Genomic DNA, 26,779 nt, shown 5'->3' with positions numbered 1-26,779 from the left:
AGTAACCTCTTCCAGGATCCTGGGATGTAATCCCGAGTGTGGCTGAAATTTAACCCCGAACCACACTCAGAAAAACCGCCAGGGAGGTTAAGGATTGGTAAGCTGAAATATATTACATTTTTGGTTTTGGGTTTAATACCACCTTAAGACAACCCCATTCATTACAAATGGTCTGCCAATGTAGTGGGCAAAAAAAACATGCATTATCCCGTTTGCAAAATGCAGCTAAGCACAATGTACAATATATTGCCAAAAGTATTGGGACACCTGCCTTTACACGCACATGAACTTTAATGGCATCCCAGTCTTAGTCCGTAGGAATCAATATTAAGTTGGCCCACCCTTTGCAGCTATAACAGCTTCAACTCTTCTGGGAAGGCTGTCCATAAGGTTTAGGAGTGTGTCTATGGGAATAGTTGATTATTCAGGTCAGGCACTGATGTTGGACGAGAAGGCCTGGTTCAAAGTCTCTAATTCATCCCAAAAGGTGTTCTATCGAGTTGAGGTCAGGACTCTGTGCAGGCCAGTCAAGTTCCTCCAACCCAAACTCACTCATCCATGTCTTTATGGAGCTTGCTTTGCGCACTGGTGTGCAGTCATTTTGGAACTGGAAGAGGCCATCCCCAAACTGTTCCCACAAAGCTGGCAGCATGAAATTGTCCAAAATGTCTTGGTATGCTGACGCCTTAAATGTTCCATTCACTGGAACTAAGGGGCCAAGCCCAACCCCTGAAAAACAACCCCACACCATAATCCCCCTCCACCAAATGATTTGGACCAGTGCACAAAGCAAGGTCCATAAAGACACGGAGTTTGGGGTGGAGGAACCCGAGTCCTGGCCTCAACCAGATAAAACACCCTTGGGATGAATTAGAGCGGAGACTTTGAGCCAGGCCTTCTTGTCCACATCAGTGCCTGACCTCACAAATGCGTTTCTGGAAGAATGGTCAAACATTCCCATAGACACACTCCTAAACCTTGTGGTCAGCCTTCCCAGAAGAGTTGAATCTGTTATAGCTGCAAAGGGGGAGCCAACTCAATATTGAACCCTATGGACTAAAACTGGGATGCCATTAAAGTTCATGTGCGTGTAAAGGCAGGTGTCCCAATACTTTTGGTAATATAGTGTATGTGGTGCGCTGTGTTTTGTTCCACTGTACAGTGTATTAGGGGTGCCATTCACAATGAATGACACTACACAGGACAGGTGTGTTGCCACAATGCACAAGTGTAAATGGTCCCTCAACGTCCACTCATGTCAATGAAGAAAACCAGTGACTGTTTCCAGCACATATATTGTAACTAGGTGGTTGAAGCAAACACAAGTTAACTGTTGTAGCGTTTCCCAAACTTCTCTTAAACCGTTCACATTTGTGGATTCCATTGTTGATCCAGATTACCCATACATGCAAGGTTATCAGAATGTCATACCACACAGCTGACAAAGGCAGGCTTGAGAAAGACCGCTATAGTAAGTCAGACCCATGGCACATGCACATTTGTATGAATCAATGTTATGTCCTGTGACATCATATTTCAGCATGAGGCACCTTGTTCACCGAGAATAAACCTCTGCAAGGAGTCTATGCTAACACAGCCAGCCAGCAGATTCAGCACTTGGTTGATTTACTAAAACTGGAATGCAAAATCTGGTGCAGTTCTGCATAGAAACCAATCTACTTCCAGTTGTTTTTGTCAAAAAACTTAATTGAACAAGCTAATGTTAGAAGCTGGTTGGCAACCATGCACAGCTTCACCAGGTTTTGCACTCTTCAGTTTTAGTAAATCTCCCCAATGTATCAAGATCCCAACACCAACTTCAAAATCTTTTCATACTTTATTTTTCTTTCCATTTGACTTCATGCACACAATGTTCCAAACAAACACTACTTGTGTTCAGAACATTATTATTTGTGTACATGTGCCATGTAACACAAGTAGCAGCCTACAGCTACCTTCATCTATTCATGTCTATTGAACACCAGGACATCCTGGGCACCAAAAATATGCAGCATGTTTGCTCTACACAGGCAAATGCACCCATCTGCCATGAAGCCATCTTCTCACTGTGACGATATTCACTAAGGGTGGATGAACCCATCTCCCCAACTTCCTGGAAGTCTGGGTCTGGCTCCTGAAATGTGACAGTGTACATCATCTGAGGGGGAAGGCACTGGTGATGTAGCCTTCCCAGGATGCATCTGTGGGTTGGGAGAGGTCTGCTTTAACTATGCTAGGTAGTTAAAGAAAAGCTCCAGGCTCCCCCTCAAAAAAATTCAAAGTCAGTAGCTACAAATACTGTAGCTGCTGACTTTTAATATTCGGGCACTTACCTGTGCAGGAATCCAGCATTTTTCAATTGCAGCACTTTGTAAATTTCCCGGCTGGAGGGAAGGGGGTGAATTTTCTGTCTCAGTTCACTTCTGGGAACGGAGCCGGAAGTGGGAGTGGGTACCTGCCAAAACCAGGTACCTGCTGCTACCCCCCCCCCCCCCCCCCACAGGAGGTGCCAAATGTGGCAGCGAAGGGGGGATGCAGGCAAGAGGTTAATGTAGGGAATGCATTTAGGTCAACAATGTTTAATCTTTAGAACCATTTTAAGAAAGTTTCTTGTTTTGAGCTGGATTTCTATATAAACCACCTGTTCCCTGGCAGATATTTGTGCACGATTCTCTTTTGAGGGGTACTTCCAGGACTTCAGAGTTGATATCATGTACATTTTGGGGGCCCCAGGGTGCATTATAAGTACATGCAAGGGCACCTTCTGCAGTTTAATACATTCAATTTTATTAAAGCTACATTGTAAATGAAAATAGGTTTCCTCATTGAATTCATTGGTCTTTTTGGCTATGCTACAAGTAGATCCTCACTGGTTACGTTTCACATGACTTTCTCTCCCCAGGGCCACTGCTCTCACTCTGGAGTCCATCTGGTGCTCCCAGACATATGGCTCTTCTACTACTTGCCCAACGTGCTCATGTCAGACATCGCCTTCCTCAGGAACGTGTTTTTAGGGCACGTACACAGTTCTTGAACTTCCCAGAGGAAGTGGTTTTGCAGCGATATCACCTTTATCCAGCCCTGATCTGGGATTTGTGCCACTCACAAAAATGTGACCTACAGCCCTCTACAGGACGCTCACATGCCCTTCCTGTTTATGTCAAGGTGACAGCTGCCTTGGATTTCTACACATCTGGTACATTCCAAATATCAGCAGGTGATGCTGCAGGGATCAGTGAAGCCAGTATGTCTCGCTGCATTACACAGGTCACTGAAGCCATAGTACGTCGTGCACACAAATTCATCCGGTTCCCAAAGGGCATTGTTCAACGTAAGACAGCGTCCTGTGACTTTCAAACAATTCATGGGTTCCCAGGAGCAGTAGGCTGTACTCGTGTGGCATTAAAGCCCCCTTCTGATCATGAAAGACAATATCGCAACCACTGGCATTACCATTCCATGCATATGCAGGCTGTGTGCAATGCAAGAGGAGCAATGACACATGTAGTAGCAGAGTATCCAGGCTCTGTGTCAGAGGAGGACATTTTGGGACAATCCAGCTTAGGTTGCACATTTCAAAACCAAACCAAAAGATGAAACATTTTGGCTTGTAGGTGAGCATTATTGTGAAATCCAATGTAGTTAATGGGTAGAAAATAATTCATTACATTGTTTGCTATCAAATTAGTGAAAGTGAGTTACATAAAATATTGTAGTGACTTCACAACATCAAATCACTGACTGCTAATGTGCTGTACTCCAAAACCAGGGGAAAGAATGTTCATTGCTTACATAGTGGTTATTATTCATCAGAAACGGCAATTTAAAGACTCCTATTTCCACAATCTGATTTACTAACTTTGCCTGCTCATGTTCTTTTCCTCCCAGGAGGACGCAGTTACATACAAAAGCCCTGGCTGATGATCCCAATAGACGATCCTCAGACTGCAGCAGAGTTACGATACAACTCCTCACATGCAGCAGCACTCAGCGTGGTATCAAAAGCTTTCTGCAATCTCAAATCAAGGTTCAGATGCCTAGCCAGACATGGTGGATCACTTCAATACAGTCCTGTAAAAGTTAGCCAGATCTTTATAGCCTGCTGTGTCCTGCACAACATGGCATTAGGTTTTAGCACAGATATACCAGTAGAGGAAAGAGAAGAAGAAAGTAAGAGAGGGGCTGGAGAGGAAGGCAACAAAGAATCTCAGCAGGCAAGGAAACAGCTAGTGCAGAGACACTTTAACTAGAGGTGAGTGGTTGGCTTTGGTAATTTTAAACTGAAGTTTTATTTGCTTATATTTTGCCTTCCCTTGTCCCCTTCATCAACATAATGAAATGTTAATCAACCTGGCCTAATTTACATACCTTATTTTAGACTCATGGTTTATCAGAGGGACCCAGCAAGGTGCTTTATTTGTACCTCCAATGCTAGTCTTTGGAACCTTTCTTCCTGAATGGTCCAGTCAGAAAATGAGATGGACTCTGACTTGCTGCAGCTTCTATTGCACACTGTGAGAAGCATACAGTATGCAGTGAAATCATAGTAAAACCGTTTCAGTACAGAAGAGGAGCCTGTATGACTGTACAAGCCTGAAGGTAAGGCTGGATTTCAGCTTCAAGTTTAATATAAAAATTAAAGCAAAGTAATCATTACAAAATACGTTTGTTACATATGGCTCCTGAAAAAGTAATACATGCTATGCAAACTTCCCTTGCACAAGTAAATGCTTTCAAGCTAAACATCTGAAAGCTTTACTGCAGAATATTTTGGTATTTAATGTACATTCTTTTTGCAGGTTTGGAGGTAAAATTTACACACTAATCAACAGTACAACTCAGTGTGAAATGTGTCCACCTCAGCCATTATGAAACACCTAGCAGGAAGCAGGCTTTGAAAAGAACATTTTAACATTTCATTCATACAGACTGAGCATCTTAAACCCAGTGAAGCAGAGAAATCAAAACAAAATGTATCCTTCTCAAACATAAAATCACGTATAATGACCTACGCTACAGGTCAATAAATAACGTTTTTTCTTTTCTATGTATAGTGATATTCAGATCAGATTAACCAACATTTTTATTCATTTCATTATATTCAGACAGTACTGTATTACAATCCCCCTGTAACTTGCATTATTTAAAACCATCCATGCCCACCCATACCTTCCACAAAAATTTCAGGACACTTTTTCTTTTGTTTCTTTTTACTGATGGACCTTATTTTTTTTCCATTGTACAAAAAAAAAAAAGCAAAACTAAACAAGAAAATAAAAAAAGGGTGGGGGATATGAGCAGGGAGCAAGAGCACCCCCCCAACAACTCATGGAAGTTAGATGAAGAAAAATATATATATTAAAATAAAGGACCAAGGGAAAAGTTTAAATGGGAGATGCGAAAGAGCAAAAACGTGCCCCCGTCGCTGCTAGGTTGGGATAGTTGGGCTTTCTGGATTTGGACCATTGACATCTTTATCAGGGGAAGTGAGCAAAGGAAGTCTTCCATCCTCAAGCACATATACTGTCTGTTAAGTAATGGTGAAGAGTACTGGCTTGATATAGGTCAGAAGGGGACAGGAATTTCTTTCTACATAGAAACTGGTGTTTTTAGTCCCTCAGTCTTCCAAAACGATAGGTTCGCTTGTGCTGGCAGGGTGGGCTGCAGCAAGTGAGGGCATAAGCACAGCTGTTCTTGGAGGCAGTGGTAGCTTTATCTTCAGGGGCTGATTGGGGCGACGAGCAGCTCGGCGCATCTCCATGTGTGAAAGGGATTTTCTTAAGCATCTACAAAAGGATAAAATAACAGAGTAACTGATAAATCATCATACATGTTTGTAGGGTTACAGTTCTTCCTCTGACCCCTAACTTTTTTTTTAAAACAAGAATGTGCTGTCAATTCCGTAGAACTGGCAGTAGTATTTAAAGTCTAAAGCCTGCCATAGACAGTGCAATTTTCTTTCCTGCAATTGCAGGTTGCAGGAAAAAAAAAAAAAAAATCCTCCATCAACAGTCAGGGTAAAATCAGCCTTCTCATGCATGGTTTGAAACTCGGCCGGTCCCTGCTGAACCAACTATGACTGGCTTAACTCCAGAATTTATTTTAATTTAGCTACTGAGATTTCCCCTTAGGGCTAGTTTACACTTGCTTCAAAACAAGGCTTCGGACAGGCTTTGCTAATGCTCTCTGAATGCCAGTCAAAGCTCCTGTCACTAAATAAAATGGTTAGCTTACAGTCCTGTTTACACCTTGTGTTTGCTTTGCTTCAAAAATTATACCCCAAGTCGTTTTAGTGGTGCTTCCAATGTGTCTTCAAAGCCTCCATAAAACTCTATGACGAAGCTCGGTTGAAGCACCTGCGGCTTTTGAGAGGCTTTAATTCAGCTTTAGCTTCACTTTGTTTTGGAGAAATTGTAGGTATGAGATAGCCACACACACAGGGCATCTGTCAAGCTTCAAAAGTGCATCACAGAGGTATCACCGACACATCACCAAAGCTTCATTAAACTTTCACCAACGAAGCTTCGTTGAAGCACCACCGCAGCATCAAAAACACATCATAAAAGCATGTTGAAGCAGTAGGCGCTTTAATGTGTGTTGAAGCCAAAGCAAGTGTAAATAAGCCCTAACTGTCTTTGCCTGTAATGCCCATACAAGAAATATCAGGTGTGCCCGTTACCAGGACGAGAAGGAACAGGCGACAATAAAACCTCTTGTCTGACGTTTTAACCCTTCCCCACTCAATTAAATTGCATCTATGTCTGTGTCCCTGTTTAAGAGATTTCCCATCACTTCCATTCCTGATCAGAAGTGAGGCGAAATCTCTCCAATAGGGACAAAGACAATTAAAAAAAAAAAAATAAGTCTGGCTGGAAATGGGCTTTCATATGGAAAAAATAATTAAGAAGCAAGACAGTTACCTTGTATCCTTTGTAGCCACAAACACTACAGGATTAGGGGCATCCGCAAGATTGAGTTTCTGCCTCTTAACAGTGGGTTGAGAGCTGGAACGGACACCAGAGGAGAAGGAGCGGCCATTGGCAGAAAAAGGAGGTACAACTCCAACCCCAGATACCTAAAGACAAAACTTTGTATATAAAATTGTTTATACAAGTTATGATATTTAAAATAAAAGTTATTACTGAGAAGAAATCTAGCCAAGAAACAAACCTGAGAATACATGACAATCATGCTTATTTTTAATATACCACTTAAAATTATTGCAGGAAGTACCTCTTCACCTCAGTACTCATAACTGTTGTCTTTTGATCCTTTAGCTTAACCAATCAGGTTTGGATATCTATTACAGTTTATAGCACTGACTGCTAAACCTATTTTTTTTTAATAAGATGGAGAAACAACTTATTGTGGACCACCAACTCTGCTGTAGAAAATTGATGGAAGTGGTTTATGTACTCTTGTAACTGGATTATATATGATAGTACTATATAAAAAGAAGGAAAACTTGGTTTGTTTTTTAATAAAAAAGATATTACACTCCTTAGTAAATGTACCCCGTTAGCAGCATGATTAGGATGAATAAACAAAGAGTAATAAAATTTCTGAAGTACTTCACCTTGCCTGGAGAAAACACTGCTCTTGGCTCTTTACTGCTAGGCATGTGTACAAAAACCTGGGGTATCCTAGACTTTTATACATAATAAGAGAAGCATTTTATCCAGGAAAAGAAAGTGTTTCAACCCTTTTACTCTCTATCCCAGCAAGACTTAACAGTTTTAACATCTAAAGTATAGATCCACAGTAAACAGCAAGTTTTGTAATCATCCACTACAGTTTATACACAATTGTCTGAGTTAAAGTTGAATTCCAGGAATGGTTTCGCTTAGCACAGCCTCCATTCCCAGAAAGCCTTGTATTTCTTTTCACTTTTCAATTAACCTAATGCCTTCTCTCACTGGATAAGGCGGAGAGTTTTCAATAGAAGTTCTCTGAATGGCGGATGTACCAAGCGAGTGACCCTCTGTGTTTTGTATACAAAAAGCAAGTAGGTTGAGCAGTGCTTGAAGAGACCAATGCTGACTGTATGTAGCAATGGCTACTACAGTGAATTTCTGGCAATCCAGACATGAGAAATGAAGGATTAGTACTAACCAAGCCGGACGAATGTATTCAAAAAAAAAAAATAAATTAAAAAAATAAGCTTTATTCTGTTGTCTTTCAGTACCAACATAATACTTACAGCTTCAAATGCTCTTTTTGTGGGTAACACATTCAAACTACGACTCTGAGTGAGTTGGTTGCGATTTATTGGCGTTTTTGTTCCACGTGGGGTTTTAGGCTTCAGTGGTGCTTGAGCAGCTGAAAGAAAGGAGGATGGGAGCTTTAGACAACAATACTTTGAAACAAAAGTAACTCCCTGTGCTATTTGCAATCTACAGTACAGCTAGCGACCTTGACAGGCAGCAACAGCCTATTCCAAGCAGCCCTTCCATCAATCAAGCACAGAGACAAATGGAGAAAAGCTGTGTCTGCACATTATCACAGACAGGGCATCTGTATTTGGGCATATGAGAAAAATATCCTTTCATATATTGTACTGCATGACCCACCAAGCTCAGCGAACAACCCAATTATGGAAGAATAAAAAAGTAATGTACTCAATGAAGAACTTCAGTATTTTGTTTTTGTCCTTTTTATACTTACCTTCAGTAATTGAGGGCATCTTGTTTGCCTGCAATCCCAAGACCTATTCATGTGGCAGGCTTCCTCTCCAGACCAGCTGTCAAACATGACCCCTGTAGTCTCAGGAACACAGGGACAACATTCTGACTCCGGGGTGTAATGAGACATGCAATTCCTAGCACACTTCAGTGAAGTCAAAGAGGTGTACGCTGCCATTTACAGCCCCCAGCTTGATCAGAGCAAGTTGAAGAGAGAAAATGGACTGGTCATGTGACAGCAACTTTGTTGTAAAAAGTACTATTGAGCTTAGCACTTTAACATGACCTAGGACATGTATGTCCTAAGACTGGAGTTCTAATTTATTGCTACTAAGTCTAAGGTTCTTGTACTTACCCAGCTCTTTTACAATGGCAGCTAAGGGAGGGCGCACCAAGGGCAGGATCTTTAGTGGAGTTTTAGATGCTTTTGGTAGTCGAATAGAGCCTTGTGAAAGAGATAAATAAAATTCAACTTCTGCATTGAACAGTTTTAAAGTACAGCCAAAAAAATACAACTAAGCAGAAGAAGAAAACTTACATTCTGCCTTTATGGAGTTGGAATTGATAGGCGCATATGGTCGACGTGCAGCTCTTCTAGGTTGCAAGATATCTCTGCACATGCGTCGTGCAATACGAGTTAATTTGGTCGTCTGCAAAAGGAAGGTTTGCCGATTCTTTGCCAACAGTTTAGCCCGGTTAGCACTGGTGGTATATGGCGACATGCTCTGAGCTTCGGGCCGAGAAAGGTGGCCACGAGAATGTGGCTCCTGAAACCAGAAATTCAATTTTTCTGCAGGTCATACAAGCAGGTCTACTCATGCTATCCATTTACTATTACAGATCTTAGATCCTTGATGTATATTTTTGTTGTACAACACATATACTGGTCTTTGAAAACGTTGCTTCAGTTTTTTATTGTGTGTAATACCTACCCTCTTATTTACCAGCTTTGTAACACACCATGTGAGGTAAGATTTACCAAGTAAAAATAATTTTAAATTATATATCCAAAATGTCAACCCCCTATGTGGGGCTCTGTCACTTGTTTAAATTATTAAAATGGGGTACCCGTCTAAAGTTATCCTTCAGAAGCAGTTGTGTACTTTCTTAAAATTAATGGCAGAAAAGCTATTATTATTCTTTAATTAACTCCCTATGACATATATCATCGTGGGCCACATCAGTATTATGGTTGCCCTAAAAGGGCCAGTTGTATCTGTACGACTATATAAATTTATCCTGAGTTTTTATTTCTCAGATGGGTGCAGAAACTCAAGCACCCCTCCTTCCCTAACCAAACGGTGTGGTGGGTGTGGCCAAAGTGCGTTGCGCGCAAATTCAGGGATGCAATATGTACAGAGTGCAGTTTCAGGGGTACTCTATTCACAAAGTGCAGAGTTTAGGGTTATGCTACATACCGAGTGCAGGGTTCATGGCTGTGCTGTGTACAGAGTGCATTGTTCAGCTCTCTTTCACAGGCTGTATGCATATCACTTCCACCCCTCCTTGGCTCTGACCTCTGCACACATCTCCCTCCACAGCACTCATCTCTCCAAACCACAAAGGTTCCTTGCATCACAGCCACCCGTTTTGGCTCTAGTACCTCCAGGCAGTGTAGGTGGCTCCACTTCTCTCACTTGCAGAAAGATCATTGGTTGGCATCTCTGCACCTGGGCACAGATGTGGATCAAAGTGCAGTTTACAACGCGATGCCCCATTCCACACTTTGCCTGCACCTCCCATGTCCCTGTCGTGAATGCAGGGCAGGCAGGAGCCACCAAGAGGAAAGCTGTCCTATGTAAATACAGAAGGCTTCTGTGTTTGCAAGTGACAGTGGGGAACAGAGTGCGAGAGCTGGAGATGGTAGAACTGAGTTCCACCACTTTCTGGCTGAAAAAAAGCCCTGGGTGTGAAGGCCACATGAAATGGTCTGGAGGGCTGGATTCGGCCAGCGGACCTTGTGTTTGACACATGTGCCCTATGACATCATCAGCAGAGTTCCTTATATCAGTCTAGTCAGTGGGAGGGATCAGTCAGACAAGATATGCAAAATTCTAGTTACACAGGCACATGTCCAAACACTAATTCTCAAGAGCCCTGTGCTTAGCATTAGGGCAGAGGGTGGTGACAGATTATCAGAGCTTTGCATTCAGCACGCCCTGTGCAAACAATCCACAAAACCTTTCAATATATGGTGGCTGCAGATGGATGGACAAAGGCCAGCATTACTACTTAAAAGGCAACATACTTGCCCACTAAGAACTCCAACTGCCTACTTTGGGCTACATAGAGGTAGGTGGGAAACCAATCATCCTACACACAGAGGCTCCAACAGTGACTGTTACCCAGAAAAGAAAACTGCAGATGTAAGGAAGTTCCCTGCTTTTTAAGAACTGCGCATATGATGTGGCATGCATTATACAAAAAGACTTACTCTAAGTATCAGTTACCAACTGATCTAACTACTTCCACTTGACAGAATAGGCTGCCTTTTTTAATGACTAGTTAAAGTTTGTTTGAAAAGAACTGATCATTGCATATAGCTGTAATTAATTATAAAACTCCATTGACACCGAGTCACTGCAGCCAATGAAGCAAAAACTAAAATAATTTTTCTGCCTCAGAAATGTTAATGCCATTGGATGGCAGCCAGGCAAATAACATCTAAAAGAGAAGCCAGCAAAGGCAGCTTCCAGATTTTTCTCAGGACAGGTTTCCTTTACTCCACAGGAAATATGTAAAAAATTAATACATAAAGTCCTACAGATTACACTTGATATTTTTAAAACCTCTCAAAGTGATCAAAATATACACATACCCCAATATTCCTAGCTGCACCTTCAAGATGCGTTGGTGTTTTTAGCCCACCATACTTTTTCCAGTAGATCCAGCAAGATGCACAAAGGCGGCACTGCATGTTAGGAGGACCCCATGCATACCACTGTGCAGAAACGGTGGCTGTAAAAGAAAATACCAAGAATATATTGGAGGGTACAAACACAGATAGACATGCCAAAACGTAAAGTCAAGACAGAGAACGAAAAAAACATTATGGAATCTGCCAAGAATTTAAAGTTAAAATAATTCAGGCAGATATAAATACACATGTGTGAATGCAGTTCTGTTTTTAATACATCAGTAAAAAATGTTAAATGCATACAGCGTATGCAATTAGCGTCATCCTCTTACTGGATAAGTGGCACAAGAAGACAATCAGTTTGTGCTGCAATGCTTATTTTCTAACAAGAAGCATGCTCAAACGATGGGGAGAGAAGACTGACAGAGGAGCTCTTCAGTCTGCTGCTTCTCCTTTCACTGTGCAGCCACGAGCTGGGGGGGGGGGGCGCACAAGACCAGTAGGTGCAGTTGAGAAAAATTATGTCTTTTGTGCGTCCCGAAAAGGTTGTGTGAAAGAGTCGTGTATATCCCAGGACTAGATCGACAAATAAATCCTTTCGCATGTACAACAGCTTCCCTATATGTATTTCATATGTGTATTTATATTGACTTACTGTGGCAGCTTTCACAAGTCAAGCCCTTTTGGAATCCAGCTCCATTAAGTCCAGGTTTAGATCCAACAGATATAATCTGATTAGGATTCGGTTTGGTGCTAAAACCAAAAGACATGGGATTTACAGATCGTACATGAACCCACAGTACACACAGCAAATATATAAGGATGTGTAATACTCACTAAGTTGGGATGTAGACTTGCTTCAGTTTGCTGTCTGCTTCAGCTGCCTTCAGACGTTTCTAAAGAAAGATAAAAAGGTCAAGATGTACTCTGCATTACCTCTCATTGTAATTACTAGAGGTGAGCATGTGGGGGGTACACCTATATTTTCAAGGTAAATCATGAACTTTGATTGTATTTAGAAAAAATCACTGACTTTACAGGCACCAATGTATTAAAAAATAGTAATTTTATTAATAACAAATGTACATTTGTTAATAAAATTATTTTTTAATACATTGGTGCCTGTAAAGTCCATGATTCTTTCAAAATATAACCAATCCAGTTATTAGGACGTGGCACTTTACCATTATGTATACACACACAGTACATTCTGTTGTGGTGTATCTGTGCTAGTTTATTTGAAATCATGGACTTTGGCTTTCTGACACATGGACACAGCAGACTAACCAGCTGCACTGAGAAGTGGTTACTACGAAAGTCCAATGGCAAACACATGGAGCTTATTACCTGTCCTGTAAAAGGATCGGTCTTAGAACTAGCTAGGAAAACAAAGTGTGCACCACAAGGCCTTTGCTTTCTTGACATGTTAAGGAGATGTACTCTGTGGGTAAAATGCAGCTCTATACCAATACAGGTTACCTAAAACTGACCTTTAGTTTGTTGGAAGATCTATTAAGACTTGCAATTAACTATAAAAATCAATTGGGTGCCCGGTCTAAATTTTGCCAGAAATAAAAGGATGAAAGCCAACTGGACACAATGACAAGTTCTCCAACTTTATATGAACTTTTTCTAAATAAGCCCCACAGTTCATTCTGTAATTAGCCACATTTTACCTGTTGGATGTATCTGTCTGTAGTTTTCCACATATAGTAGAACTGAACAATACTAGCCAGAGACTTCCAGGGAAGCTAGAAAGAGAGAGGAAATAATTCCAGAATTAAAGAAAAAATAATATCTAAAGCAAATTTTAAAGAACCAGTTGGTTAACAATGGAAGTTAGTGGAATTGCTATAGAATACAAGTATCTCTGACATAATAGAACAAGTGTTACTTCCAAGGAGTAGTGGTATGCTTTATGGCCATCAAATCAGGAGATGGAATAGCCCAAGCATAATGGACATACAGGGCATGTAAAAAGGAAAGTATACAGTTTTTCTAGTGAACACATTTAGCCCTCGTTCACATTAAATACGGCTTTGAAACTGTGCGACTTTTCATCTGAAAATGGACAATTTCAAAGTCGCATGTCAGTGCGACTTCAAAGACATCTGTGTGGCTTCATGCACAGATGTCTATCCAAGTTGCACCGAAAATCACCAAAAGTAGTGCAGGAACTACTTTTTCAAATCGATGCGCCACAAAGTTGACGTTGCACCGATTTGAACTGTGCCGCTTATATAGGCACAGGTATGGCTATATTGCTGCTTTATAAATCAGCCCCAAAGCGAGACAATGTTTATTATGTACTTGGTCCCTCGATTTGTCACTGTTTACCAAACTATGTAGCAGATTTAACATCAAAGACCAATACTGCTGAAAACTACAATTATTTCTCTAAAGATGCTACTAGTGCATTTGGATACCCGCTGACATATATAAACATTAAGGTACTTAAACATTCAAATCAACCCCATACTTTAACTTTGTGATTGTGTCACCTCCTGGATGGTGGAGAAAGAAAAAGACTTACTAAAATGAAGGGTTTTTGTTTAAGCTGGGTGCTTTATTTTTTTAAAAAGTATACATCCTTTAATGATGAAAATCAAAATATTACAAAAAGCAGAGGGCCCCTAAATACAATTTAGAAAAATAAAACAGAATAAAATATGACTTACAAAGTCTTGTCGGATGTCATTGAAATCCTTTCCATATTTCTCCAATGCCTCTTCAAATAACATGGCCTCTGATGCAGACCACTCTTCCATTTCATCCCTGCACAGAACTGGACCACCCTGAGGGACAAGCGTCGACATGGCACGAGCAAGATCATAACCGTTCCTCTGTAGGGTATCCATTGCATGAAACTAAAGAAAAAAAAATGTCTGAGCGTTCTTCTTTTTTAATAGATAAAGCACTGCAAAATGCTAAATATGATTACTTTGTAGCTTTAAGCACACCAAAAATATTCGGTCATGGAAAGACGAAGAATATAATTCATACCAATGTAATGTCACGAGAAGCAGCTGCTGCGCTCATGTGTAAGCTTGGTTGTCTGATTGAGCTGCTACAGTCCAATGCTCTTGCAAATGTGCCAACAGCCCTACAGATAAACAGAATGACAATAAGAGGAAGAATAAAAAAGTCGCTTCTATAAATCCTTAAAATGCAAGGAATGCCAACACTATCTTTTGTTAAAAAGGTTTCCTGCCCCCCCTCCCTAGCAAGATCTGTGTACTTAAACTATTTTTAAACGTCTCTGGTGTGGTCATGCGATCCTGCAGATAGGGAGTGCTGACAATTGCTGGGCCATGGGAGTCTATGGGTGATGTAACATCTTACGGAATTTCCAGCCGTTGTCGAGCACTCCCCGTGTCAGAGCTGCTGGACCACTTTACTGGAACACAGCAGATTAAAAAGAGGCAAATGGACACTTTTTTTTTTTGTACAGGTTAGGAAGGATAGGTAGAAGAAGGGGGGAGAGTTTTAAGAATAGTTAGACTTCTTCCATTTTAACTTAATTGGAAATGACAGTTGAAGTGGTCCATAGAGCCATGACAGGGAAAACAAGCAATGTAGCTGCCCTGTCTCAGTTTCTGGATGATATAAAATGTTACCTGGCAACCACAAGAAACTGGTCTATTTGTCTATCTGTCAGAGGATTCTCAGGATCCCAAACTTTCATCTCCATTTTCTGTTGGTTTCTGTTATCAGATTCACCTATACAGGAAAAACAAACATTATAAGGTTATCTTAAAGTGCTGGAAAAAATAGGAATGTTACTTGCCATGGGAAAAATGGAATTAGAAAAAAGGGGGATAGGTTGTAGATAAGTGAACGTAAAAACACCCCAATGTAAATGTATGGGTTTGCAACAGCAAAATAATTGTGTACAATTGTAGGTGGAAAGTAAAAATCAAGATTTTTCTGTCATATTACATTTACTCACCTTCAGCTAGCTGGTCAGGAATTTCTGCCTGATATTTGGAACCAACTCTGATCTCTCCTTGATCAGCCAACAGAGTCTTCTGCACAGGGTCAAACACCAGCGAGTAAAAAAAACAATCCTAAAGAAAACAGTCAATGAGGACTATGGTTAAGTTGACTAAGAGAATACAAGAATGCTGCAAAAAGAACTGAACAGAAAAAGCTTACCTCTTTCTCCAAATACTGGCTTAGAATATCTGTCTCATTCAGCAGAGTTACACTGCATTTGCCCCTGTACAGAAGATAGCAGGCATTTAACAAAGTCTTCCAAGGGTAGTTGATTATTAACAGATCTGGGGATCGAACAATCTAAACCTTCCATATGCAAGAATTACCTTATCTCTCAGCCCCTTTTCCCAGAAGACATCTACAATTATACAGTTACATCTTAAAGCAGAACTAAACCCTCCTATTGTCTTACAGCCAAGGATGGTGCCATATTAGTATCTTATTTAGATCTGCAGTTGTCATGGTGCTGCACACAAAATCAACTATGACACCAGCCATTTAAAGGTTTAAAATGGTGGTGACATACCCACACCGGCAACCGCGGCAATTATCCTGAGGGGCATGCCTTGGAAAACCAATAAGTTAGTGGATTTCATTCCATTTTATTGTAGCATATAGATTTAACAAAACCACTATGCAATTAGTCAATACATCTGCTACAAGTATGCAGAAAAAAAAGATCAATTAATTTGGCTTTACCTGATATGTGTTGCTGGCAGAGATTCAAATTGTCGGGAAAGAAAAAGTTCTCGATGTTTCAGTTGGTGCCTTTGTTGTTCAACAATAGATGGCTGCTTGGACTCTTCCTCAAATTCTCCTGTATAAAGACATATTAGTGAGATAAACAGAAAAATGCTTGACAGTTATTCACTTTGTAAAATTATTTGTATATAAATACTACACAGGATCTTCATAACTGGAAGCTTATTAGGGCCTTAAAGGGTCACTAAACCCACATCATTAAAAAAAATAAATTAAAAAAAGATCAATAAATGTTGTATTGCATGCTGTTCATAGTCAACTCAGTCACTAAAAGATTTGTTTTTTGTATTCTGCAAAAACCTGGTTGATCTTGCTGTTCTCCACCTTCTGTTCATGTCCCCAATTCAGCTAGGGATTTTGCAGCTGCAGTGGCAGCTCTGCACATGTCCAGTTTGTAGTGAGTTACTATGCCAAGCATTTCCCCCCTATCACTTCTGAGCAGCCCATGTGACTATAGAGTCACACATGTGGGCGTACACAGTGAAATGACAGCCCACTCACTCCCCCCTCCTCTATGCCCACTAACCAGCTAAACACAATGGGAGCGTGATATTACATGTAGATTAATGGAGGCTTCACCTCCCTCTTATTCTAAGACACAGGCTGGAGGGGTGTGACACTGACTGACTGCCAGAAAATCCGCCCACAGTGTTATTGCCACAAAATAATAAAGATTTAATTTCAAATATATATATTTGTACGACAATTTACAACAGTTTATTGATATGAACTATTTCCACTCTGTATTCCAAAGGCTATTTTTTTTTTTTGTACTTGAACATGTGACCAGCAGCAGAGGACTAGAAGCTCCTCCTGCTTAGGTTTCCCTGCAGACAGGCTGGGAAAGATCTGGGTCAAGTGACAGCTGTATATCGATGATAAAAAAGGTACTTCAATTTTTTTATTAAAATAATTAGTGTCATTATCCACGTACAGAAATAGAGGGGGCAAGGTAAATTAAAACAGTCTGTTTAGTGGCAGCAAAGGTGTTAACACAAGCTATCCTTACCAAGCTTTTAATTTGAGGCCATCTATTCCTAAGGATCACAACAAAGATTCTAAAGCCCTGTTTCAGTTGGTGACTAGAAACTAGGGTTGTCCCAATACCACTTTTTTTAGGACCGAGTACAAGTACCGATACTTTTTTTCAAGTACTCGCCGATACCGATACGTGACATTAAAAAAAAAAAAGTGACAGTGTGTTTTTTTTTTTTTTTACAGTGCTTTCTTTTTTTGGGGGGGGGGGGGGAGGGGTAACGGTGTATGTGTATATTTACAATTTTTATTTTTTACAATAATATTTTTTTTATTCTTTGTGTTTTTTTGTTTTTGTTTTTTTTTTAATCAGCCCTGTTGGGGGGCTTTGGTGAGATATCAGGGGTCTTAACAGACCTCTGATATCTCCCCCTTGAGACAGAGAAAGAGACAGTGGATAGAGATTCCCCAGTCCCTTTCTCTGCAGCCTCAGCTGCACTGAGAATGAATGGAGAGAAGACAGCAGCTCCTCTCCATTCATAAACTGAGACATCATAATCACAGGAGATTACAATGTTTCAGTTATGTGAATGGACAGAGTCAGCTGACTCTGTCTATTCACAAAGGAAGGAGGAGGAGGACGGCGGAACGGGGGGGGAACGGAGGGGACAGCGGAGAGGCACAGAGAAGGAGAGAGGAACGGAGGGGACAGCGGAGAGGCACAGAGAAGGAGAGAGGAACGGAGGGGACAGCGGAGAGGCACAGAGAAGGAGAGAGGAACGGAGGGGACAGCGGAAAGGCACAGAGAAGGAGAGAGGAACGGAGGGGACAGCGGAGAGGCACAGAGAAGGAGAGAGGAACGGAGGGGACAGCAGAGGGGGACAGAAAAGGAGAGAGGAACGGAGGGGGACAGCGGAGAGGCACAAAGGAGAGAGGAACGGAGGGGGACAGCGGAGAGGCACAGAGAAGGAGAGAGGAACGGAGGGGGACAGCGGAGGGGCACAGAGTAACGGAGGGAGCATGGAGGAGGATGCAGTGACAGTCAGCGGTGAGCGATCACCGCTGTTTGTCACTAAGCAGCTGAAAGCCGGCGGGGGGAGAATCTTGTAACTCCCCCACGCGCCGATCACAGCTGTCTTCCAGGTATCGGTGGAAGCATCGGGAGCATTTGCCCGAGTACAAGTACTTGGGCAAATGCTCGGTATCGGTGCCGATACCGATACTAGTATCGGTATCGGGACAACCCTACTAGAAACATCTGATGTTTGTTTACATTGGAGGGCTGTTGGGCTGCCAAGATCTGCCCTTATAGAAAAAAACACAATGCCTGGGTTGTAAACTTTAAAAATTACATTTCCGCAGAATGCTTATAGATATGAATTGGGGTTTGCTTTAGAGTGCTTTAACTTCTTGTTCCAAATCTGTTAACACTGTAGTTTGCATGATCCAGATACAGGTTCACTTTAATGCCACGCACATTGGCACATGATATAGCCTGCAAGTGATAACAAAGCGCCATAGTGTGAATGAGCTGGTTGATTGGTAAACACAAATCTTTTCGGCCTTTTCTACCACTATTCTTCTAAAGGTCCTCTGAAATTGCTTTTGACTTGGCTTTTTGGTAAGTATTCACAAGCACAAACCATTCTTTAGTAAGGCAGTCTTAGTAACCACACTGTGTTCCTTATTTAAAGGGCAGGGTACCTTCCAACCACACCTTTAATCTTGTCTCACTGATAAGGATGAGCTCCGGCACTGCGCTGATCGCAGGCAGTGAGACATTTCCCGATCTCTGCAGCCGCGCATCGGGACAATGTCTCACTACCTGTCATTAGCACAGTGCCGACTTCCTGGCGGGCTCAGAACGTGGGTTGTGCGAACACGCCGGAGCTCATCCTTACTCACTGACTAGAACATCCAAGTTCAAATTATGGTTACTCCATAGGAAACCTGAGCCAACAAATGTGTAGACTGCTGAAAATGCTTGCTGTCTGGCCTGATCCAAAAGTTTACAAACACTGATGGGAATTTACTAAGACTGAGGCAAGTATAATCTGGAGCAGCTGTAAATGGCAACCAAGCAGCTTTGAGCCTTCATTTTCAAAGCTTAACTGATGTAAGCTCTAACGAGCAGGGCCCTCTGATCCCTCCTGTATTGATTTGTATTGTAAGTGTACTGTCTGCCCTCATGTTGTAAAGCGCCGCGTAAACTGTTGACGCTATATAAATCCTGTATATTAATAAATAATAAACTGAAGATAAACTGATTGGTTACTATGCAAAGCTGCTCCAGATTCTGTCTACTTCATTTTTAGTAAATTCCTCTGACTGCATTACTTGCCCACATCAGTCAGTGCAGGTAGTGAAGTATGAAATCCTATTATGTACACTTGCTTAGTTAGCTTCCCAAAGTTTGGAAGCCACCCGATCATCAAGACAGCTAGGCAACTAGTATCCTAAAAATGGGTCTGCAATGGCAAGGTATTTCTTGCTCCTAGATATGAGTCGTTTAGGTTCATATACCTTTCCACTGAAGGATTGTGACCATTTAAACCATTTGTTCAGGAAAGATGTGCATTTGTTAAACTGCCTATGTTATTATACCCTAAAAGAAGACTAAAAGATATTTAAGAGTTTACGCACGTTTAGCAACTTCATGGTAAGCCGAAGAAAAACAAAAAAAAAAAAAAAGAAAAAAGAGATGGATCTAACAATACAATACATTACCTAATATGCATAAAATATCTCTCAGAGGTTCAATGTTGTAGGCATGAGCCTTTAAAGTGGAAGTAAAAGCAAAAATTAAACTCTAAACCTACTCCCAGCCACGTTCTAAGCGGAACTTTTATAGCCCTGTAAAGAAAAAAAAAAGTAATAAAATCACTATACCTGTTCTGCAGTTGCTCCAGTCCAGTCCTACGCTGAGCTGTCAGCCGTGGCTTCAGTGTGTGGAAGTGTGCAGGAGAAGCAAGACAAAAGAAAAACCATAGTAACTCTATGGGCGACGTCACTTCCCAGCTGTTGTCAGTTTTCTCCTGCACACAGAGGGCACCACTGGAGACCGGACCGGATTAGCTGCAGAACGGGTAGATAGATTAGGCCTATAATGTGGCCGAGAGTAGGTTTAAAGTTAGTTAGGTTTTACCTTTACTTCCACTTCAACTTTATTTACCAAGTAACTTTATTGAAGTATATATACAATAAAATAGCAATCAAAGCTGGTGTACAATCTTCCACATTGTGGTAAAGACAAGTCCCAACTCAAATGTACTTCTAAGGCCTCTGTGCACTGCATGAGAAATTCTCTGATACAGATAAAGTCATTTGGTAGCTGGAACAAGCACTCAAACTGCTGATCCGTGAAGGTGCCATCCTTGGTGTCCAACCAGCCCATATATGGGTCTTTTGTGACATATTGAAATCTTTGACACAAAATACACAACTGAAATAGTGGCAGATACTTACGTGCATTGCTGTCTGCTAAACTGTTCAGACTGCTGGAGATGTCTCTGCGACGAAAAAGACACACAACCTTGGCTTCTACGTTACCATTTGCCGTCTATAAAAAAGAAAGGATACATTTCAGCTAGGGTTGCACACTTGAAGACCGAATACAAGTACCGATACCAATTACCAATACTTTTTTTTATGTCATGTGATAGCACGGATACGTGGCACTGATGAGGCGTGGACTGTGTCAGTAGTTTTTTTTTTTTACAATTTATATATTTTTAATTTTTTTTTCAATGCTTCCTTTCTTTTCCGGGGGGGGGGGGGGGGGGGGGGGGGGGGGGGGGGGATGGAATGTGGCAAGTGGCAGTGTATTTCTTTATTTTTTATTATTTTTACTTTTAAATATTTATTAAAAATTTTCCATTTTTTTATTGACCCTGTTGGGGGGGGGCGCTTTGGTGAAATATTAGGGGTCTCCTGTTCATTCATAAATGGAAGCATCGTGAACACAGTTTACAATGCTCAGTTATGAATGGACAGAGTCAGTGATCACTGACTCTGTGCATTCGGAAAAGGTAAGAGCCAGTAAATGACATATTTACCGGCTCCTTCCTCTGCTCTCCATCCTGTCAGATCCAGGAGGAGGGGGAGCTGGAGAGGGAGGGGGACCTTAGGAGCACAGAGGAGGACACAGGGGACAGTCGGGGGTGATCGGTGCGGCGGTGGGGGCCATTACAAGCACCGATCTCCCTTTATTAATTATAATAAACCAGCTGAAAGCCTTTTCGGTGCAACCCTAATTTCAGCCATGCAAGTTCGAAATCATAAACAGATTAAAATTGTATAGATCATGCAACTTACAAAAGTTCACAAAAGCAAATGTTACCTTGTTAAGTTCTTCTATTCGACGAATAAGGTACGGATTACTTGAAGAGTTTTCAAAATACACATAATCTGAAGGGGAAAAAAAAAAAAAAAAAAAGTATGAAAATTACCTAAAAGGTTCATATGGTAAATCACCAAATGGATGCATGTTCTATCATCTAAAAACAGAAACAAATATATGGTTTTGATTATGTATTATCTGAGCGACTGTATTCAAATGGTTCTACATGTTAAACTTCTGCATTAAAGTTCAACTCAAGCTAAAGGTTGGAGGTTTGAATAGAGAAGAAAAGGATTACAACCCCAGAAGGTTTTTTTGCAGATGTCTGTCAGCAGGGACACACATCCGGACAGGTACTAAAGGCAAACCCCTCCAACGGGAACACTTTTTCGCCGCGTGAGAAAAGACTAGAAAAAAACAGGTTTCTTATTTCAGTAACAGTAATTACATACATTTCTTGCCCGAGTATCACACGGGCAGAAGTGAAGGGAAAGCTCCACAATGGAAACACTGACAGGAATAAAAACCTGACAGATTCAAACATCTCCCTGCTATACACAAAACTGAAGAAAATATTTAGACCAAAGATGACCTTTAGGCCTCATTCACACGAGGCGGACTCCGTTTCCACGGAGCCCGCCTCGGTCTGCCGGCTCAGCGGGAGATCAGTCCGTTGATCTCCGCTGAGCCGGCGGATGACAGGTACCTCTCTGCTCACTGAGCGGGGAGGGGCTTGTCAGGCGCCACTGCTGCCTATGGAGGGATCGGATGAAACCTGACAGCATGTCCGTTTTCGTCAGATCTCACCCGATCCGTCAGCGACGGATCTGGACGTAGGGCCATCCGTCTACTTTTAGCGGATTGGACGGGGTCGGATGTCCACTGACATCCGTCGCTTCATAGGCTAACATGGAGCGCTCGTTCAGGTCCGCCGTCAAAACTGACAGGCGGACCTGAACGGTCCGATCGTGTGAAAGGGGCCTTAAGAAAGGTTCAATTGTAGTTACAAATGACTTGCTTTTACAAATCAATGAAAAAATAATAATGCAGTGTAACAATATAGCTCCCTGCAAAGTAAAAAAAAACAAACAAAAAAAAAAAAAAGACGATAAGCCCACGCAGGGGCAACACAGTTTTTTAGTGTATTCAATATCCCAGCAGAAAGCCTAGATAGCGTTGGCCATAGTAAAGTCCACTTTGATTTTTACCTACAGGTAAGCTTATAATAAAGCTTAACCATAGGTAAAATACATATCTTCTAATTGTTCACCATTCAGAAGATATCCACTCTTTTAGGAACCGGTGACGTCACCGGAGCATACGCTCTGAAGGAACGGCATACTCATGCCATTCCTCCAGAGCGCTGTGCCATGGCCAGGACTCCCATGAGCATGTCCGACTTGGCCACTCAAGCTGCCCTAGCCCACCAACACAGAAGGAAGGCCAAGGGCTGATCGGTGGTAAAATGCTTTACAGGCTCCTGCAACAACAAAAAAAATGCACATTTTTTTACCTGCAAAAAACGTGCTTTTTTTTTTTTAAAGTGAACTTATCCTTTAATCACTACTTATAAAATTTTATACCATGATAACTTTAAGGTCCCTTTCACACAAGCACCCCTCAATCCGTCTCAGCAGGGAATCTAAGGCCCCTTTCACCCGGGTTGGTACCTAACTCCAGGTTGCTCAGCAGGCAGATGACAGGTCCATGTCCGCTCAGTTTCTGCAAAGCAGACACAGCCTGCTCTGGCTGTCCATTTACACTCAACTGCCATACGATCCGGCCAGACGGAGAGGAATCAATTCCCTTCCATTTATTCTTGCCAGATTGAATTGGAGGTAGGCAGGCGTAAATGGACACAAGTCAGTTTGCATCCGCCGCACCACAGAGAATGGAGGGTCCAATTGGGTCTGCCTGAAAAACAGACAGGTGGACCCAATCAGACCTCTAGTATGAAAGGGCCTTAGACTAACATGCAGAGTTGCAGCAGAAAGAAAACGGATGTTGCAGGTGTGTAACAAAACCCCAAAGTTGGCCTGAGGTAAACAGACATGCATTTGCCTATATCTGGCCACATTAGGTCAGGTCCTGGACACAGTCTTCTTTGATTTGAAACAGGGGAACATCTGCCTACATCCAGTCCATATGGATACATTGCTGTCTGGTTTTGATCTGTCTAATCACCAGTCAAAAACTGACTGACAGAATGTCAATGTATTTAGCCAGTTGACAGGTTTTGCATTGTATCTATGCCGATAGCTTGGTATTTGGGATATCTGTGTGTGTTACAAACGACTGCAGAAACGATTTACTTGATTAATTAAGCGTCCATGAAGTTTAATGTACGAATGGCCCATGCATGCAACATTAAGCTCAATGAGGTTTTAAAAAAAAAAAAAAAGTCCACATTTTCATCTGCCAATTGTAGCAATGGAAGTATATGCAGCTTTAAAAGCTAAATTCACCTTTTGCACGTAGCATGCTACACCCGTATTTAGGGTGTAACATGTTCAGCATGCACCCCCTCAACCCCCCCATGACAGTGGGTGGGGAATCTTCTCCCCACACCTGCTGACACAATTTGAAGAGTCTGAGAGTCTGCAGGAGCCTGGCATTGCACCTGTGATCTGCTGATCGTGGGTGCAATGCTCAGGAGGCTCCTTAGAGAAAATAAAACAATAGGCTTCATATTATTTTACCAGAAACAAATGTTTTTTTTTGTTTTTTAAATGAACTAAGCAACAATCAGCATTAGATGGGGTATGTGAAAATGTTTTTCACTTTCCATCTGAAGTGAAAACATTTTGCAAATAAGTGTAGCAGTTGAAATCAGTTACAAGGTGACTATATGGGTATGGGACCAAGTATGGGTAGGATTATTACAAAGGAAAGAACATTTTAGAAGGTAAAATTCACATTGGCGCTCAATGTTAAGGGTACACTGCAATGGTTTAAGATAAATTTGGAGATTTTGTTCTTTAAAGTGGTTGTAAACCGTTTTTAAAAAATCCTTAAAAAAAAACAAAAACAAAAAAAAACACAAAAACAAAAACCCTGCAAGACAAAGACATAATGAGCTAGTATGCATAGCATACTAGCTCATTATGAATTACTTACCTGGGATCGAAGACCCCGCAGTGGTCTTCATGGCTCCGGCGGCCGTCATCCGTTAACCCCAGGGGGTTAACTTCTGGGTATTGCGGCTCTATTGCTGTGACTGGCCGAAGGCACGATGACGTCACTCCCGCCCATGTGCGCGGGAGCCGCCGGTAACGGCACAGTACAACTGAAGCAACGGCACGTATGTGCCATTGCTTCAGTTTGTTTAAGTGGTGCGCATGTGCCGATGATGTCGGCACATACAGAGATATCCAGTGTAGCTACAGGCAAGTTAAATTATAGACTTGCCTGTAGTATAAAGTGGTTGTAAAGGGTTTACAACAGAGGTGCGCATCTTCACTGGTCTCACAATTCGATTATCTGGTCAACAATTCGATTCCGCCATGCATCATAATTACCGACAAATTCCTACTTCGGACGCCTAGGCGGCCCTTCCTCTCTGCAATCTTCTGGGACCCATCACAGGTCCAAGAAGATTGCCCGGCCATTCAGGACAGCGCAGTGAGAAATGCGCACCCCTGTTACAGCCGGATGCCCACAGTAGTATTGCCAGCGCCCTGGACAGGTGGGGGGGGGGAGAAGGGAGGGTTTGGGTGGCCATGTCGCTGGATTGTGGGACAGGTGAGTGTCTTTTTATTAAAAGTCAGAAGATACACTTTTTTGTAGCTGCTGACTTTTAATTAGCAAAAAATTGACTGGAACTCCACTTTGAATTAAAAATAACCTCACTCCCTTAACCATTTCAGCCCCGGAAGATTTGGCTGCTGAATGACCAGGCCATTTTTTGCGATTCAGCACTGCGTTACTTTAACTGACAATTGTGCGGTCGTGCGACATTGTACCCAAACAAAATTGACGTCCTTTTTTTCCCACAAATAGAGCTTTCTTTTGGTGGTATTTGATCATCTCTGCGGTTTTTATTTTTTGCGCTATAAACAAAAAAAAAAAAAAAAGAGCTTCAATTTTGAAAAAACACAAATATTTTTTACTATAATAATAAATATCCCCATTTTTTTTTTAAGCGAATTTTTTCAGTTTAGGCCGATATGTATTCTTCTACATATTTGTGGTAAAAAAAAAAAAAAAAAAAAAAAAAAAATCGCAATAAGTGTATATTGATTTGCGCAAATGTTATAGCGTCTACAAAATAGGGGATAGATTAATAGCATTTTTATTTATTATTTTTACTAGTAATGGCGGCAATCTGCGACACTTTTGACACATTTTTGGGACCATTGGCATTTATACAGCGATCAGTGCTATAAAGACGAATTGATTACTGTATAAATGGCACTGGCAGGGAAGGGGTTAACACTAGGGGGGCGATCAAGGGGTTAACTGTGTTCCCTAGTGTGTGTTTCTAACTGTAGGGAACTGACTAGAGGAAATGACAGATCATGGTTCCTAGCTATTAGGAATACACGATCTGTCTCTCCTCTCAGAACAGGGTTTTGTGTGTTTACACACACACGTCCCTGTTCTGCCTCTCGTGTGCGTGATCGCTCATGGCCGGCGCTCATCACGACCGTTGGCCACGAGCATAGGCACCCCCGATATGACTGCCCAGCCCGCCTCTCATGTCTCTCCTGACGTCAACGGGGAATTCTCAGCCCCACCCGCCTCTCTTCTGATTTGATAGCGACAGTCAGCGGGCAGGGCTGAGAAGGAGAGCTGGAAGTGTGAGGAGAGAGGCAGGCCAGGCAGTCACATGAGCGGCATGGATTGTACACAACAGTGGATACGCTCAGAGCGCTCTCCCGGGAGGGGAGGGGCAATGACGTCACCAGCAATCGATTGTTACGGTCGCATGCATCGATGCTGCATCGGGGACACCCGGATCGCCATGCAGCGATTAATTTCAGCACCCCTAGTTTACAACCACTTTAAGCTTACAAATTTTTTTATACAAAGTTTATTTTTTGTTTCAAAATAACAAACATGTTATACTTACCTGCTCTGTGCAGTGGTTTTGCACAGAGCAGCCTGGTCCCTCTTCGGCGCTCCTGGCCCCTTCTTCCTGTTGAGTGCCCCCACAGCAAGCAGCTTGCT

General features: G+C 41.8%; 1 protein-coding gene across 1 annotated transcript in view; it reads right to left on the bottom strand.

Moving 5' to 3' along the window:
- Positions 1 to 4,580: 4,580 nt before the first annotated feature.
- Positions 4,581 to 26,779, bottom strand: part of MTA2 (metastasis associated 1 family member 2) — a 45,749-nt gene continuing 23,550 nt past the window's right edge. Inside the window, exons 2-18 of the mRNA XM_073605307.1 lie at positions 21,611 to 21,678; positions 20,737 to 20,830; positions 16,234 to 16,351; positions 15,694 to 15,757; positions 15,488 to 15,605; positions 15,156 to 15,258; positions 14,542 to 14,641; positions 14,217 to 14,405; positions 13,215 to 13,289; positions 12,376 to 12,434; positions 12,194 to 12,291; positions 11,500 to 11,639; positions 9,220 to 9,448; positions 9,037 to 9,126; positions 8,201 to 8,319; positions 6,921 to 7,075; positions 4,581 to 5,786 (exon numbers count right to left, since the gene is read on the bottom strand). Coding sequence (XP_073461408.1) covers positions 5,618 to 5,786; positions 6,921 to 7,075; positions 8,201 to 8,319; positions 9,037 to 9,126; positions 9,220 to 9,448; positions 11,500 to 11,639; positions 12,194 to 12,291; positions 12,376 to 12,434; positions 13,215 to 13,289; positions 14,217 to 14,405; positions 14,542 to 14,641; positions 15,156 to 15,258; positions 15,488 to 15,605; positions 15,694 to 15,757; positions 16,234 to 16,351; positions 20,737 to 20,830; positions 21,611 to 21,678 — 1,988 coding nt within the window. The 3' untranslated portion in view covers positions 4,581 to 5,617. The remainder of the gene's footprint in view (positions 5,787 to 6,920; positions 7,076 to 8,200; positions 8,320 to 9,036; positions 9,127 to 9,219; positions 9,449 to 11,499; positions 11,640 to 12,193; positions 12,292 to 12,375; positions 12,435 to 13,214; positions 13,290 to 14,216; positions 14,406 to 14,541; positions 14,642 to 15,155; positions 15,259 to 15,487; positions 15,606 to 15,693; positions 15,758 to 16,233; positions 16,352 to 20,736; positions 20,831 to 21,610; positions 21,679 to 26,779) is intronic.

This window comes from Aquarana catesbeiana, linkage group LG11, assembly GCF_042186555.1.
Source record: "Aquarana catesbeiana isolate 2022-GZ linkage group LG11, ASM4218655v1, whole genome shotgun sequence".
Taxonomy (NCBI): Eukaryota; Metazoa; Chordata; class Amphibia; order Anura; family Ranidae; genus Aquarana; species Aquarana catesbeiana.
This window is presented reverse-complemented; position numbering and strand designations above follow the sequence as displayed.